The sequence below is a fragment of the Phaethon aethereus genome, assembly GCF_964289735.1.
Source record: "Phaethon aethereus genome assembly, chromosome: Z".
NCBI classification, from domain to species: domain Eukaryota; kingdom Metazoa; phylum Chordata; class Aves; order Phaethontiformes; family Phaethontidae; genus Phaethon; species Phaethon aethereus.
Window position 1 is genome coordinate 25,047,803 of NC_138577.1, and position 13,492 is coordinate 25,061,294.

At 40.7% G+C, this 13,492-nt stretch overlaps 2 protein-coding genes across 2 annotated transcripts in view; one reads left to right on the plus strand and one right to left on the minus strand.

The window, feature by feature from the left end:
• Positions 1 to 2,461: 2,461 nt before the first annotated feature.
• Positions 2,462 to 11,781, minus strand: SREK1IP1 (SREK1 interacting protein 1). Its single transcript, XM_082012935.1, has 5 exons — positions 11,762 to 11,781; positions 7,871 to 7,918; positions 6,129 to 6,269; positions 3,546 to 3,624; positions 2,462 to 2,920 (listed from the first exon to the last, which is right to left on the minus strand). Exons 1-5 carry the CDS (start codon positions 11,772 to 11,774, stop codon positions 2,746 to 2,748), a joined length of 456 nt encoding a protein of 151 aa, XP_081869061.1. The 5' UTR covers positions 11,775 to 11,781; the 3' UTR covers positions 2,462 to 2,745.
• A 380-nt stretch (positions 11,782 to 12,161) lies between these two features.
• Positions 12,162 to 13,492, plus strand: part of CWC27 (CWC27 spliceosome associated cyclophilin) — a gene marked incomplete at both ends in the record, with an annotated part of 118,155 nt that continues 116,824 nt past the window's right edge. The window contains 2 exons of the mRNA XM_082012851.1: positions 12,162 to 12,203; positions 13,069 to 13,165. Of these exons, the coding sequence (XP_081868977.1) occupies positions 12,162 to 12,203; positions 13,069 to 13,165 (139 nt within the window). The remainder of the gene's footprint in view (positions 12,204 to 13,068; positions 13,166 to 13,492) is intronic.

Below are 13,492 nucleotides of genomic sequence, written 5' to 3' on the forward strand. Positions count from 1 at the left end.
AGCTTAGGTGTTGCTCTTGCTCCCATTTTGACTCCCATGAGACTTAGACTGCAACTCTATGCCAAGCTGCTCAGGCGGAAGCAGTTCTGTGTCTAAGAAAAAAAAAAAAAAGAAAGACCACAGGCATGAAAAGCATTTTTAAGAAGCTGTAAACATAGGTACTTTGAGATTTAGGCATTTCTGGGGTAGGATTATGCACCTAAAATCTGCTCAACTCAAAAGTATCAGTTTATCTTGAACCTGTACCCTACCATAGTACACGATATGAATTGGATACCCCAGAATCCAGTTACAAAATTTTGACATGCACTTTTCAATGGGAGTTTTATTAGAATGAATGGAGGCTTCATGATTCTTGTCAATTGTCAGTCTTTGAATTTCCTGCTTCAGTTCATGTAGGCATTAATCTTAGAACTTCATAAACAATCTTGATGGACAATCATCTAGTGTCAGGAAGTGGCACTTTATGTCAAAGATGAAACAGCTGTAATTGTAAAAGAACAAAACCTAGGCAGAAAGGAATGCGAAAAATTAATAGCTTTTGTTTGTGTTTTGCAGTCTGTGACTAGATCAATTTTAGAAGACAATTTTGAAGGACCAATATCTTTTAGCTTCTCATTGCCCATTCCTTCCCCTCTGCAGACCCAAACAGCATTACATATTCACACATACAGACTAATATATGTAAGTAGAAAGTGTTATGCAAAACATACATTTATTTAAAGGATAACATAATAGAAAATACCACTTGAATTACCGATTTAATCATTCTGACATTAAGCATATTTACGTCCAAATATTTCTACACAAAGACTTGCAAATGGAAGTTTGAAGAAGCAAAGTCCTTCGCATTGTAAGAGATCAGGTTTGAGACCACCTGAGGAACATGAACATACAGAAGTTTATGAGACCTGACAAGATGCATCCCACAGTCCTGAGGGAATTGGCCAATTGGTACTTGCCAAGCCACTCTCCATGATACTTGAAAAGCCCTGGCAGTCAGGTGAAGTCCCTGCAGACTGGAAAAGGGAAACACCGCACCCATCTTTACAAAGGGTAGCAAGGAGGACCCTGGGAACAACCAACCTGTCAGCCTCACCTCTGTGCCCTGGGAACATCATGGAACAGAACCTCCTAGAAGCTATGCTAAGGCACATGGAGGACAGGGAGGTGATTTGAGACAGCCAGTATGGCTTCACCAAGGGCAAGTCCTGCCTCACCAACCTAGTGGCCTTCTATGATGGAGTGACCACATCAGTGGACAAGAGAAGAGCTACGCATGTCATCTACTGAGCATTTCTGTAAGGCGTTTGACACAGTGCCTCCAAACATTCTTTTCTCTAAATTGGCAAGAGATGGATTTGATGGGTGGACTGTTGGGTACATAAGGAATTGGTTGGGTGGTCACATCCAGAGAGTAGTGGACAATAGCTCAATGTCCAGATGGAGATTGGTGATGAGTGGTGTCCCTCAGGGGTCCGTGTTGGGACCAGTACTCTTTAATATCTTCATCAATGACATAGACAGTGGGATCAAGTGAACCCTCAGCAAGTTTGCAGATGACGCCAAGCTGAGAGGTGTGGTTGACACACCTGAGGGATGGGATGCCATCCAGAGGGACCTGGACAAGCTCAAGGAATGGGCCCATGTGAGCCTCAGAGGTTCAACAAGGCCAAGTGCAGGCTCTTGAACCTGGGTCAGAGCAAGCCCTAGTATCAGTACAGGCTGGGGGATGAAGGATTTAGAGCAGCCCCGCTGAGAAGGACTTGGGAGTACTGGTGGATGAAAAGCTGGACAGGAGCTGCAATGTGTGCTCCCAGCCCAGACGACCAACCACATCCTGGGCTGCATGAAAAAAGCGTGATCAGCAGGTCGAGGGAGAGGATTCTGCCCCTCTACAACGCTCTGCTGAGACCCCACCTGGAGTCCTGCATCCAGCTCTGGAGCCCTCAGCACAGGATAGACATGGACCTGTTGGAGTGGGTCCAGAGGAGGGCCACAGAAATGATCAGAGGGATGGAACACCTCTTCTGTGAGGACAGGCTGAGAGAGTTGAGGTTGTTCAGCCTGGAGAAGAGAAGGCTCCAGGGAGACCTTCTTGCAGCCTTCCAGTACTTGAAGGAGGCTTATAAGAAAAGAAAGCTGGGGACAGACTGTTTAGCAGGGCCTGTTGCAATAGGACAAGGGGTAATGGTTTTAAACTAAGAGAGGGGAGATTTAACTAGAGATAAAGAACAGATTTTTCATACTGAGGGTGGTGAGACACTGGCACAGGTTGCCCAGAGGTGGTAGATGCCCCATCCCTGGAAATATTGAAGGTGAGGTTGGATGGGGCTCTGAGCAACCTGATGATTGTAGCTGAAGATGTCCCTGCTCATTGCAGGGCGGTTGGACTACATGACCTTTAAAGGTCCCTTCCATCCCAAACTATTCTAGAACTCTATGATAAGTTTACCATATCCTAATGTAAAGGGTTCCAAACACAACTACTCACAACTGAACTAAGAATAAGCGTGAAGAACTAGTTAAACTTGCACGGTTTAGTACTAATAAAGTTGAAATAGAAGAGCAGATTTTTTCCCAAATGGTTCATTTAATAATTTGAAACACTGATATTTGTAAGTAGATTTCTTAAAAATATATATATCTTATTTTAAAGGAACAGCATTGCAAGGCATAAATAAATTTCATTTGAAAGTAAAAGCATCTTCTCTGCAGAAGTGAATGTATAACTAGGCTAGCACCTCAGTCACTACTAGAACTGTCTGAACTATCAGAGGATGAACTTTTTTCCTTTCGTCTCTTCTTTTTCTCCTTTTTATGATGTTTTCCTTTCTTAGATTTATTCTTTTTTTCCTTTTCCCTTTCTTTTTTGTGCGATTTTTGTTTTTTTGACTTTGGCTCATCCTCTTCAGAATATCTAGTAAAAAAAAAAGAAAACAAAACAGATTGATATGCATTAAAGAACAAAAATGCCACAAGAATAATGTGGGGGTTTTAATTTCAATATTAATATAATGTCACAAACTGAATTTGGTGTAGAATTTGTATAGTAGCATTCACTGGAAAGCTTATGATACCTCAGTCTGCATGCTCACCTGAACAATGACTTTTCTACCTGTCGTGGTTTAGCTGAAATCAGGACACTACCAGAAAAGCAGCATGTTTACAACACAGATTAAGAACAATGGAATAGGCAAGTTCTGTGTTTTTCAACCTTCAATAAGAAAAAGACTAAGAGTACAGACCAACAGAAAACTAAGAAGTATGACAGTAAGATAGAGCTTCCATCTTTTAAAACACCACACTATTACTAACAATACCACAGTAATGCCTTCAGACAAATCTTAATGTATGTGTCTCATGCAAAAATCTAAGAGAAATGAGTATGAGAAATTTGGATGCTCCTGCAGCTGGTAATACCAGTCTCTAACCGGCAGTGATGAGTGATTACACATATACAAGAATTAAGATGACAGTAAAAGAAAATTATTACTATGCTCAAGAGAGCAGTTTTGAAATTAAAATAGGAGTGTCATACTTACCTTTTCCTTGGTCTCTTCAATTTTGTTTTTTCTTTGCTTTTTCTTTTTTGTTTCTTTTTTTCTTCCTCCTCATTTAAATCTATGGATAAAAAGCTACAGTTTACAAAACACTCCTCTGAATTAAGATCAGCATTGAAAGAGTATCATGGAATCATTAAGGTTGGAAAAGACCTCTAAGATCATCAAGTCCAACCACCAACCCAACATCACCATGCCCACTAAACCATATCCTGAAGTGCCATGTCTACATATTTTTTGAACACTTCCAATGATGGTGACTCCACCACCTCCCTGGGCAGCTTATTCCAACAGTGATGTAAAGTTACTAAAAAATTCTTGTTAAAAGCTTTATTTTCCCTCCTCCAAATCTAGTATATTAATTTTGTTGAGAGGTGCCTTTACCAAACAGTGATTAACTTTGAATTTAACAAGACCAGTGAGTGATTAATGAGTACAGAGAAGATATCTTAACCTTGAGAACAGAAACATCCTAGCAGCAGTGCTCAAACAAGGATGATAAGAAAGAATTGTTTGGCTGAACAACAGAATGTGCAAACATCCAAGGAGAAAAAACTATCCTCAGGATACCCGTGACCACAAGAGGGGAAAAAGGAGTAGGGGGCTAACTCCCCAAATGACCAGCGACGACCACCCAAGATCCCCGCACATGCATAGTATAGTTTTGCAACACCAGCATTAGGTAAATGTAGTAGATAAGCAGAGAGGCGGATACTTCTCAGAAAATGTGTGAATATTTATGTCTTTAAGGTATATAAAGGATGAACTTTTGTTTCAGGGCATGCACGTTAGGTGGAGTGATCCCCCGTGCATCCATCGCTGCAACAAAAGAATGCCTGCTTCTTAATGCTACATTGGTGCTAAGAAGTTTATTCCAGATTTCACTGACAGTTTCAGAAATATTTTGCAGAATAGCAGAACTTTTTGTACAACTTACATTCTAATGACTTTGATCTAAGCATTAGGAATGAAGGCGGGCATGTAAAACGTAGTGAAAAGTTGTGACTTTTCCTATGTTTACATCAGCTTTAGGTTTTCATATCCATTCCATATTTTAAAAGATTTGCCCAAGGCTGAAAACTGGTCATTTATCTAGAGCGTACCAAAAAAATAATGGTCCCTTAGGCTTACCTGAATTACTTTCACACACCCTCATTTCACACTTCACAAATAGCTATGCCATAACTAAGATAAATTTGAGTTAACTGTCAATATACTGTCTACAAAAATTGGAGAAGAGTCACCCCTCCTCTGGTCATGTTTGCTTCCTGCCCTAATACTGTATAGTATTGTATAGTATCTTCACATTTCACTTACAAACAATATTTTTATCACACTGGATGAAATTTCTGACCTTAGACTTTTCTATACCAGTTCAAAAAGCATTTTTGAATTCTCCAAAATGCAAATCCACTACATAAATACAATGTCAGTTAACAGGAAAATACCAGCTTTACAATTTATCCTTAAAACAGGTAGCTAATTTTGAGCATTTTAACTTATTTCTATCATACAAATAACTTTCCATAGAGTCTGCATGCTAGTGCATGCATTCATTTGCTATCACAAATAGAAATTACTGGTCTGTATGTTCCGGAGCAAAATTTGAAAAAAATCAATATGGATTACAAAAAGCAAATTACTTTTGGAGCAATTAAAAACAATGAAGAAGGTGCGAACAAGCACTCAGTATTTTTTTAATAAATCGATGCAAAAATCTAAATGCAAACAGTGCAAAAATCTTGAGAAGATGATGCCACTTGAAAATGTCAAAATCCTGCCTAAATTATTGACAATTAAAGATACATGTCTCCTTATAGTACACATAACAGCCATGGTGTGAGAAAGAACATATAATAAACAGATTACAAGATCAAGTAAAGAGCTGTTTTTCCTGCAGATATCCAGCTTTAGTCAGTTCAAGGCTGAAAAAAACCCTTATATTCAAAAGTACATAGTAAATGGCAACAAGTTTTTCTGAAGAGACTTGTTCCAAGAAAGGACCGTTGCAGTACCAATGCAGCACTCCTGACAAGCAGTCTACCTCTTTCTTTTGAAGTGTTCCAGCAAATTACAGGGTTCTATCTAGACCTTCTTCCTAAACAGCATCTTTAGTAGGAACTGAAAGTCAAGGAAAGTACTTTTCCAAATGTGGATGTTTAAAGTCAATTCACTAGCTGCTTCAGTCAAAACACTGAAACCGGAGAGAAATTCAGCTGTCATATTTGTCATTAGTTTTAAGAGTTACTATCAACTTTAAGATATTTAAACTACATGCCATAAGCTTCTTAGTAACGGTCTTACAATCTTTTGTACTTAGGAGCCCTTTTTGAGATGTTCCAAATGGGTATATAATTAATTTCCTATGACAGGAATTAATAATAAAAAAGTTGTGGGTGTACCAAATCTCTGAAGTCTGAACACATGAAGTAAAACACCTACTTTTAAACACACAGGCTAAAAGAACTAGTAGTAGTTATCAAAAAGGATAAAATGAGAGTTCCAGTACTTCAGAAGACCATTATCCAATTTACTCTTTACAAAGAAAAATAAAAACCACCTTACTCTTTTTTTCACGCATGGCTTGCAATCTCTGTAGTTCTTCTTCCTCACTGTCTTCGCTGCTAGTGCTGCTGACATCTAAAACAATATCTCTTTGAGGATCTACTCGGAGGAAGTTTCGACATTCAAATGTCAGATGACCAGCTGAACAAAACAAATGAAAAAAAAGAAAGAAAAAAGTTACTATTTACTAAAAATATCAGAAACTAAAGAACATCCATTTTAGTATTATACAGGTTTGAGAAGTGAAAAAAGGCTAGGCTGCAATCTGTGAATGAGGAGGGAGAAGGCTTACTCTGAAAAAGCCTCAGAGAATTTTGATAGGCTGTGCAATATTATTCCACTTAAAAGTCCTTTATGACCTCTTGCATTTCTGTTAAAATAAGGTTTTGTCCAACCTTCACTTTCTATTGTTTTAATGGTCTCAGATTCTTTGTGAAGAAGTTACCTAAAAGAATGAAGTGAGATGTTTGAAAAGCTACAAGTGTGTTATATTGCTTTTTTTGTCTCCTTCTAGTGAAATAGAAGAATCCTGTTCACTTATGAGACATAAACTTTAACAACTAGTAGATTATACTGACTAAGCTACTACTTGACTAGTATTTTTAGTTTTCTAAGTTACATCTCAATAATCATGACTAGAGTTAGAAAGTTCATGCTGAATACACCTATTGGAATAATAAAGAGAAATAAAACAAATTGAAGATACGGTTTACGAGAAACTAAACTAAAGACACAGGAATTCAAGTAGCAATTGAAATAAACTCATCTTCTTCATATCAAAATACCTACACCTTGAACACAGAGCTTTTAGGAACTTAAACACAACTTGTGTGATTTGACTACAAGTTTCCTTTTCTGCCAGAAGGCTTCTGATACTTACTGCAAGTAGAAATGAAGCACTAAATCTATATTGATATCCATGTTCCTTTGGAAGAACAGATATACAAAGCAATTCTTTGACAAAATTTGTTGGAGACAAAGTCTACTATGAAAGAATGATGCAAGCTGGTTTTCCCCCTTCACCACACATAACACTTGTTAAAAAAAAAGGATTAAATCACTCTGTTAAAAGTTCAACACAAATCACTGCAGAACAGTGCCCACTCCTCCATTGCTCTAAGAGTTAGTGATTAACAAATTAAAATCTTTACTAAGACCTGTCCCCATTCATCAGGAAAGTAGCCACAGACTTGCTTATATGATCAGAGCATAATGCAAAGCATGAGCTAAATGCTAACCATAGAAATTGTAAGTAACAAAATTAACTTTTTCTTGAAATATAGAATGCACAAAGAAGTATGTTTTCTTAGCATAGAAGATCATAAAGATTTTAAATTATTTTGTTGTTTAAAACAGATTGGACCTAACTTGAGATGAAATGCCTGCCTAAGTTGGCAGCGAGACTTAGAAGAAGCACGAATGTTAATCTCAGTAGATACCAAAGACCATGCTTTCAATTCAAAGTTTCTCAAGTAATTGCATTGCAAATGTAGTATATATGAAAACAATAGCATAGGGTTTTTTTCTGAAAAACTCAAGGGTTTTCAAAAGCAGCAATAGGCGTGAGAAGCCAGAGAAGGAATATGAAACAAATAAATTAATAATGATAACTGAAACTGACAAATGTCTGGGCAACAAGGTAGAACAGCTTTTTTTTGTTTTCTTCTCTCCTCAAAAGGCAGTTCCAACATCACAAATCAAAGAAAACACTGTTAAGATCACATTGCTTACTACAGACTTACGATAGCCACATTTCTTGCATCCTGCTCTGATGTTATCCTTATTTCCACCTGAAAGAGAAAATTTCATCAATTAGGTATTGCTAAAGAGAACTCTTAAGTTTCTTTTAAATTTGGCTTCATAATGTCAATACACAGACAGGACTGATCACTCCTTAAGAGTATTAAATACACTAAGATCTCTTTAAAAAACTTAAAGAAAAGCAAACCAGAGCACTTCTAAGGTCTCTTTTCTGTGCAGTAATCTATCAGAACAAATTTGGATAGTATAGAACCATAGAACAGCTTGGGTTGGAAGGGACCATTTAAAATCATCTAGTTCCAACTCCCCTGCCATGGGCAGGGACACCTTCCACTAGACTCGGTTGCTCAAAGCCCCATCCAACCTGGCTTTGAACACTTCCAGTGAGGGGGCATCCACAGCTTCTCTAGGAAACCTGTTCCAGTGCCTCACTATGCTCATTGTGAAAAATTTCTTCCTTATAGCTAATCTAAAGCTACTTCACTCGGTTTAAAGCCACTGCCCTTTGTCCTATCGCAACAAGTCCTACTAACCTGTCCCCAGGTTTCTTATAACCCTCTTTTAAGTACTGGAAGACTGTGATAAGGTGTCCCAGGAGCCTTCTCTTCTCCAGGCTGAACAACCCCAGCTCTCTCAGCCTGCCCTCACAGGAGGGGTGTTCCAGCCCTCTGATGATTTTGGTGTCCCTCCTCTGGACCTGCTCCAACAGGTCTATGTCTTTCCTGTGCTGAGGGCTCCAGAGCTGGAGACAGTAGTCCAGGTGGGGTCTCAGCAGAGCAGAGGGGCACAATCACCTCCCTCAACCTGCTGGCCACGCTTCTTTTCACACAGCCCAGGATCCAGTTGGCCGTGTGGGCTGCAAGCATAAATTGCTGGCTCTTATCCAGCTTTTCATCCACCAGCACCCCCAAGCCCTTCTCAGCAGCGCTGCTCTCAATCCATTCTCTGTGCAGCCTGTATTTGCACTTAGGATTGCCCCAACCCAGGTGCAGGAGCCTGCATTTGGCCTTGTTGAATTTCACGAGTTTCGCACAGGCCCACCTCTGAAGCCTGTCAAGGTACTTCTGGATGGCATCCCTTCCCTCCAGCACGTTGACCACACCACACAGTTAGTGTTGTTGGCAAACTTGCTGAGAGTGCACTCAACCCCACTGTCCATGTCACTGACAAAGATGTTAAACAGCATCAGTCCCAATACAGACCCCTGAGGGACACCACTTGTCACTGGTCTCCATTTGGACATTGAGTTGTTGACCGCAACTCTTGAGTGTGAGCATGCAGCCAATTCCTTATCCACCAAGTGGTCCACCTGTCAGTCATTCTTTCTCTTATCCACCAATGCTGTAACCCCATCGTAGAAGGTCACCAAATTTGTCAGGCATGATTTGCCCTTAGTGAAGCCAGGTTGGCTGTCACTAATTACCTCCTTATTTTCCATGTGCCTTGGCATAGTTTCCAGGAGGACCTGCTCCATGATCTTGCTGGGCACAAAGGTGAGACTGACTGGCCTGTAGTTTAAACTACTACAAATCATTTAGTTTCACATAACTTACTGCCAAATCCTAATCTGATTTATTATGACCTTTCCTTTATAATTTTAATAATTATTCCACTTCTCTGAATGCTTATGTATTCGTTTTGTTTACAGTATGAACATGGGAATAGCTATCTGACATTCCAGTGATCCATAACGGTGCACTAGAGGAGCATTTATAAACATCCAGTGCATGGATATTGACAGACATTCACTGCAAACTCTGAAGTAATTTATATTTCAATTACAAGAACTGTCTTAAAAACACAATAAAAACAAAACAATCACTCCTGAAAATTGACAAAAGACAGGTAGAAGCAATTTAAAAAAAAAAAAAGCTAAGCAAATTGTTAAATGATTCTGAATCCAGGCAACATAGTACCAAATACAAAGCATTAATGGGCACAAGAAAGCAAATGTGGAATAAAGTAAAGAGAGTAACAGAAAAGTCCATACACATTATGCAGGAAGGAGGACCAGAATAGTGCAAATTTTAGGTATAGAAACTGTGTGATTTTCCCATCTGAGCCCAGAGTTAAGTTAAAGTGACAGAGTAGGACATGGCTCGTAAGAAGAGAAACCCCAGAGACCCACCCCCCAAAAACAGATCACTCTTAATCGGCTGAGCCTATTCATAATGAAAGTCACATCTGAATTTCCAAAAATCAAAGGGCACCTTTCTATCTTCCAACTGAGTAGGATATAAAAACCCAGTGACTTAAATAGTTATAGACATTCTTCTGAATAACTAGGTCATTTATTTAAATAAATAATTAAGCAAACGTAACAAGAAATCCATGACAGAAATTAGAGAACCAGAAACCAGGGGTACATCAGCTCCATGAGTTTAAACTTTGATTTACTGAGACAAGCACTGTCTTTAGAAAATTATACTCAAAATAACAGAGAAACCGTCAAACCCCAGATTGAAAATTTAACTTGGAAACTTGGACAAGTCATTGGTCTATGCCCTGAACAGTACTGGAAAGCTAAGCAATAAAGACACATAGATTCCATTATGACATGTGGTTTTCTGTGGATCCCAAAACCTTAATACTACATATCGCCTTCGAGGTCTATAAACTCAGCAGTATTTAGGTGCCTGTTTTATGACTATCTTTTAAGGGAAACCCATGAGAGGTAAGGACGTAGGGAACATGGAAGAAAGTGTCAAGAAGCAAGGAACAAAAGTATACATGTAGCACACGCTACAAAATCTCCCATAATACATACAGGAGCCATTTGTCAGGATTTCCAATAGAAACACCCAGCAGATAACAAGAATATCGCCACCAAATACTCCTACCAAATTCCCCAGACTGACATTTTACTATTATTTTTGGCTTTAAATAATAATGTTAGAAGCAGGGTTTTAGACTAGATGAAGTTTTAGGTGATTAAAAGGAAACAAATTACTCTAAGCTTCCTTTTCTCTCTCCCTTCTTCCCAAGAAGAATCCTTAAGACAATTAACAATCGACACATCACTAACGACCTCATTCATTTAGTAGAGCACAATAGCAAAAAAAAGCTTTGGAAACCTTTGAATGTAAACATGAGATGTGTTCCTCAAGAATCGCTTCTAGAATGGGAGCAAGCTTATTAAGGTCTTCTCTTTGCTTAAGAGAAGCAGCTTACCAAAACTAAGGCTTGTTCAGCTGCCCTCCAACTAAACACTCTTCATGTCTCGGGATCAAGAAAAAATTATGAAGCAACGGCTACATGTTTGGCTAACATGGATCTAAATACCTTGCCAACAGCACAAGCATTTCTGCCTGTCCTGTCTCATCATCATTCTCAACGGATCTAGTTAAACAATAATCTAGTGGGACACAAACGTTAATCCTGAACAGAAGACGAGGAGGAAAACCAAGTCTGAAAACAAACACTGTTTGGATCTAACTTAAAGAAAGTGGCTTATGCTAAGAGACGACAGGAACGTAGCACTTGGTCACCACTCCTCCAAAACGCTGAGAAGAAGCCGCGCAGGCCTAGAAGGAAGCGACCGCATGGCTGCGCTCATCAACGGCTAGCCTGAGGCCGGCCCCCGGCCACCTCGCGCCCTCCCTCCCGCTGCCTCAGTAGCCAGCTGCTTTAGAAAACCGGCCGTGCAGACCAGAGCAACGTCTCTCCGCCGGCAGCCCCTGCCGCCTCACGGAGGTGCGCCACCCCGCCGCCCTCCCCGCCTCACACTTCCCACTGCAACTCGCGGTCGCGCGCCCTCTACGCGTGATTTTTCCATTAATCCGCCGCTTATTTCCCCTTCCCAACATGCCGGCCCTAGGGCCAGACCGCTATTGCCCCTTTTCTCCCCGCAGACCCTGCTGGGAGCCCCTTACCCGGCAGAGCCATGGCGCCTCCCGGCCCGGGCCTGCAGCAGCGCCTCTCCCCGCCGGAAGGCTTTGCCCGGAGCACTCTCGGACCGTGCCACTCACGGGGAAGACGGGGGACCTCAATACTGTGCCGGAGCCAGGGGGACAGAATGCAGGTGTCTGGAGAAGGCTCCAGGTCTTTCTGAAAGGTATTTCTTCCTCGGTTACTCTCATAGAGATTCTGACCAGGGATGCATCCCTTCGTCCTTCTTCCTGCCTTGGGCAACCTCCTCCCTACCTCCCTGGGTTGCATAGAGGCGCCCAAGATGGCGGGAGGTTCGGGTCGGTAGAGAGTATTAGAGGCGAAGCGTAGCCGAGCGTTGAGTCCGGGCTGTTGGTTACCTGCTGGGACGCTGCTTTCCCGACCATGAGCAACATCTACATCCAGGAGCCCCCCACCAACGGCAAGGTGAGGCTCCCTGGGGGCAGGGGCAGCTGTTGGCGAAGGGCAGGCCGGGCTAGGCCAGGCTGTCGGGTGGAGGGGAAGCTGCTGCTGAGGGGGGGTGTGCGCTCCTCGTGGGAGCGGGTGAGGAAACTTTGTGTTCCGTGGGGGCTTTGTAGGCGAGGAGGGTGCGTGGGGAGCGCGGCTGAGGAGGCTGCGCTACGCGCATGCGGTGGTATTCTGGTGAGAGGGGTGTGCACTTGGCGTGGATAGGAGGTGTCTGTGCACTGCGGTTGCTTTTCAGTGGGGATGTGTGAGGAAATTGTGTGCTGCAGGGGGTCGAGGGAACAGGTGAGGAGGATATGCCTCGCACACCGTATGTGTGTGGCTGTGGTTTGGTTAAAGTTAGTTTGAGGTGATATAGCGCTTAAAAACTTTAGCTGAATCAAAGCACGAGGTGTGCTGTGTGGACACAACACAGAGCAGTCCTTTTTTCTTGAGTGTAGCTTAGATTCTTAATGTTGTTATGAAGTCTCACTGAATTTAATGGTATTACTTGTAAAAGAGGTAGGTGGCCTTTGGAGATTTATGGCATAATTTTTTTTTTCATGTTGTTTCATTATGGAAGTGATAATGGGTATTATAAGTTTCTATCATGTGTAAGTTACTAGGTCATTGGCTTTGAAGCCTTATACATGTCAGTTCAGGACTGTGCCTTAAGTTCTGGCAATACTATCTAGAACTAACAGTAGCTACCTGACACATTTCAATGTTTACTACTGTTACTAATATAAATGAAGTCAGAAGTATTTTTTTAACTCAGCAATGGTATTCTTTGATCAGCAACTAAGTTACAATAAAACTAATGGTCTACTTACCTATATTTTTGTAGGTTTTGCTGAGAACAACAGCAGGAGATATAGATATAGAATTATGGTCAAAAGAAGCACCAAAAGCATGTAGAAATTTCATCCAGCTTTGTATGGAAGGTAATGACTGAATGGGATAGGAGTTGTTGAAATTATATCATGTGCAAACTTTGTGCCTTTTTCGTAAAATAGAGGTCATAACTGTGTTTTAATTTTAATACATTAATTAATTTATTTACATTTAGAAAACATTAACTAATACTCTGACAATGTTTTTCAAGGTTACTAAGGAACCCAGTGTGGGAAAAAAAAAAATTTAGATGTTTTTCTCAAATGTAGCAGGTGACATAGTATTACTGAAAAGTTGTATGTCAGAGTCTTGGGAAGGCTTATTTTTAGCAAGTCTTTCCAAAGTATAGCTACTTCTTTAATGTATGTTTTAAATGG

Coding starts and splice junctions, on each gene's coding strand:
- SREK1IP1 (XM_082012935.1), bottom strand. Junction 6,270..7,870: donor ATGCAAGAAATGTGGCTATC/GTAAGTCTGTAG, acceptor TGTTTTGTTCAG/CTGGTCATCTGACATTTGAA. Junction 2,921..3,545: donor TTGAAGAGACCAAGGAAAAG/GTAAGTATGACA, acceptor TTTTTTTACTAG/ATATTCTGAAGAGGATGAGC.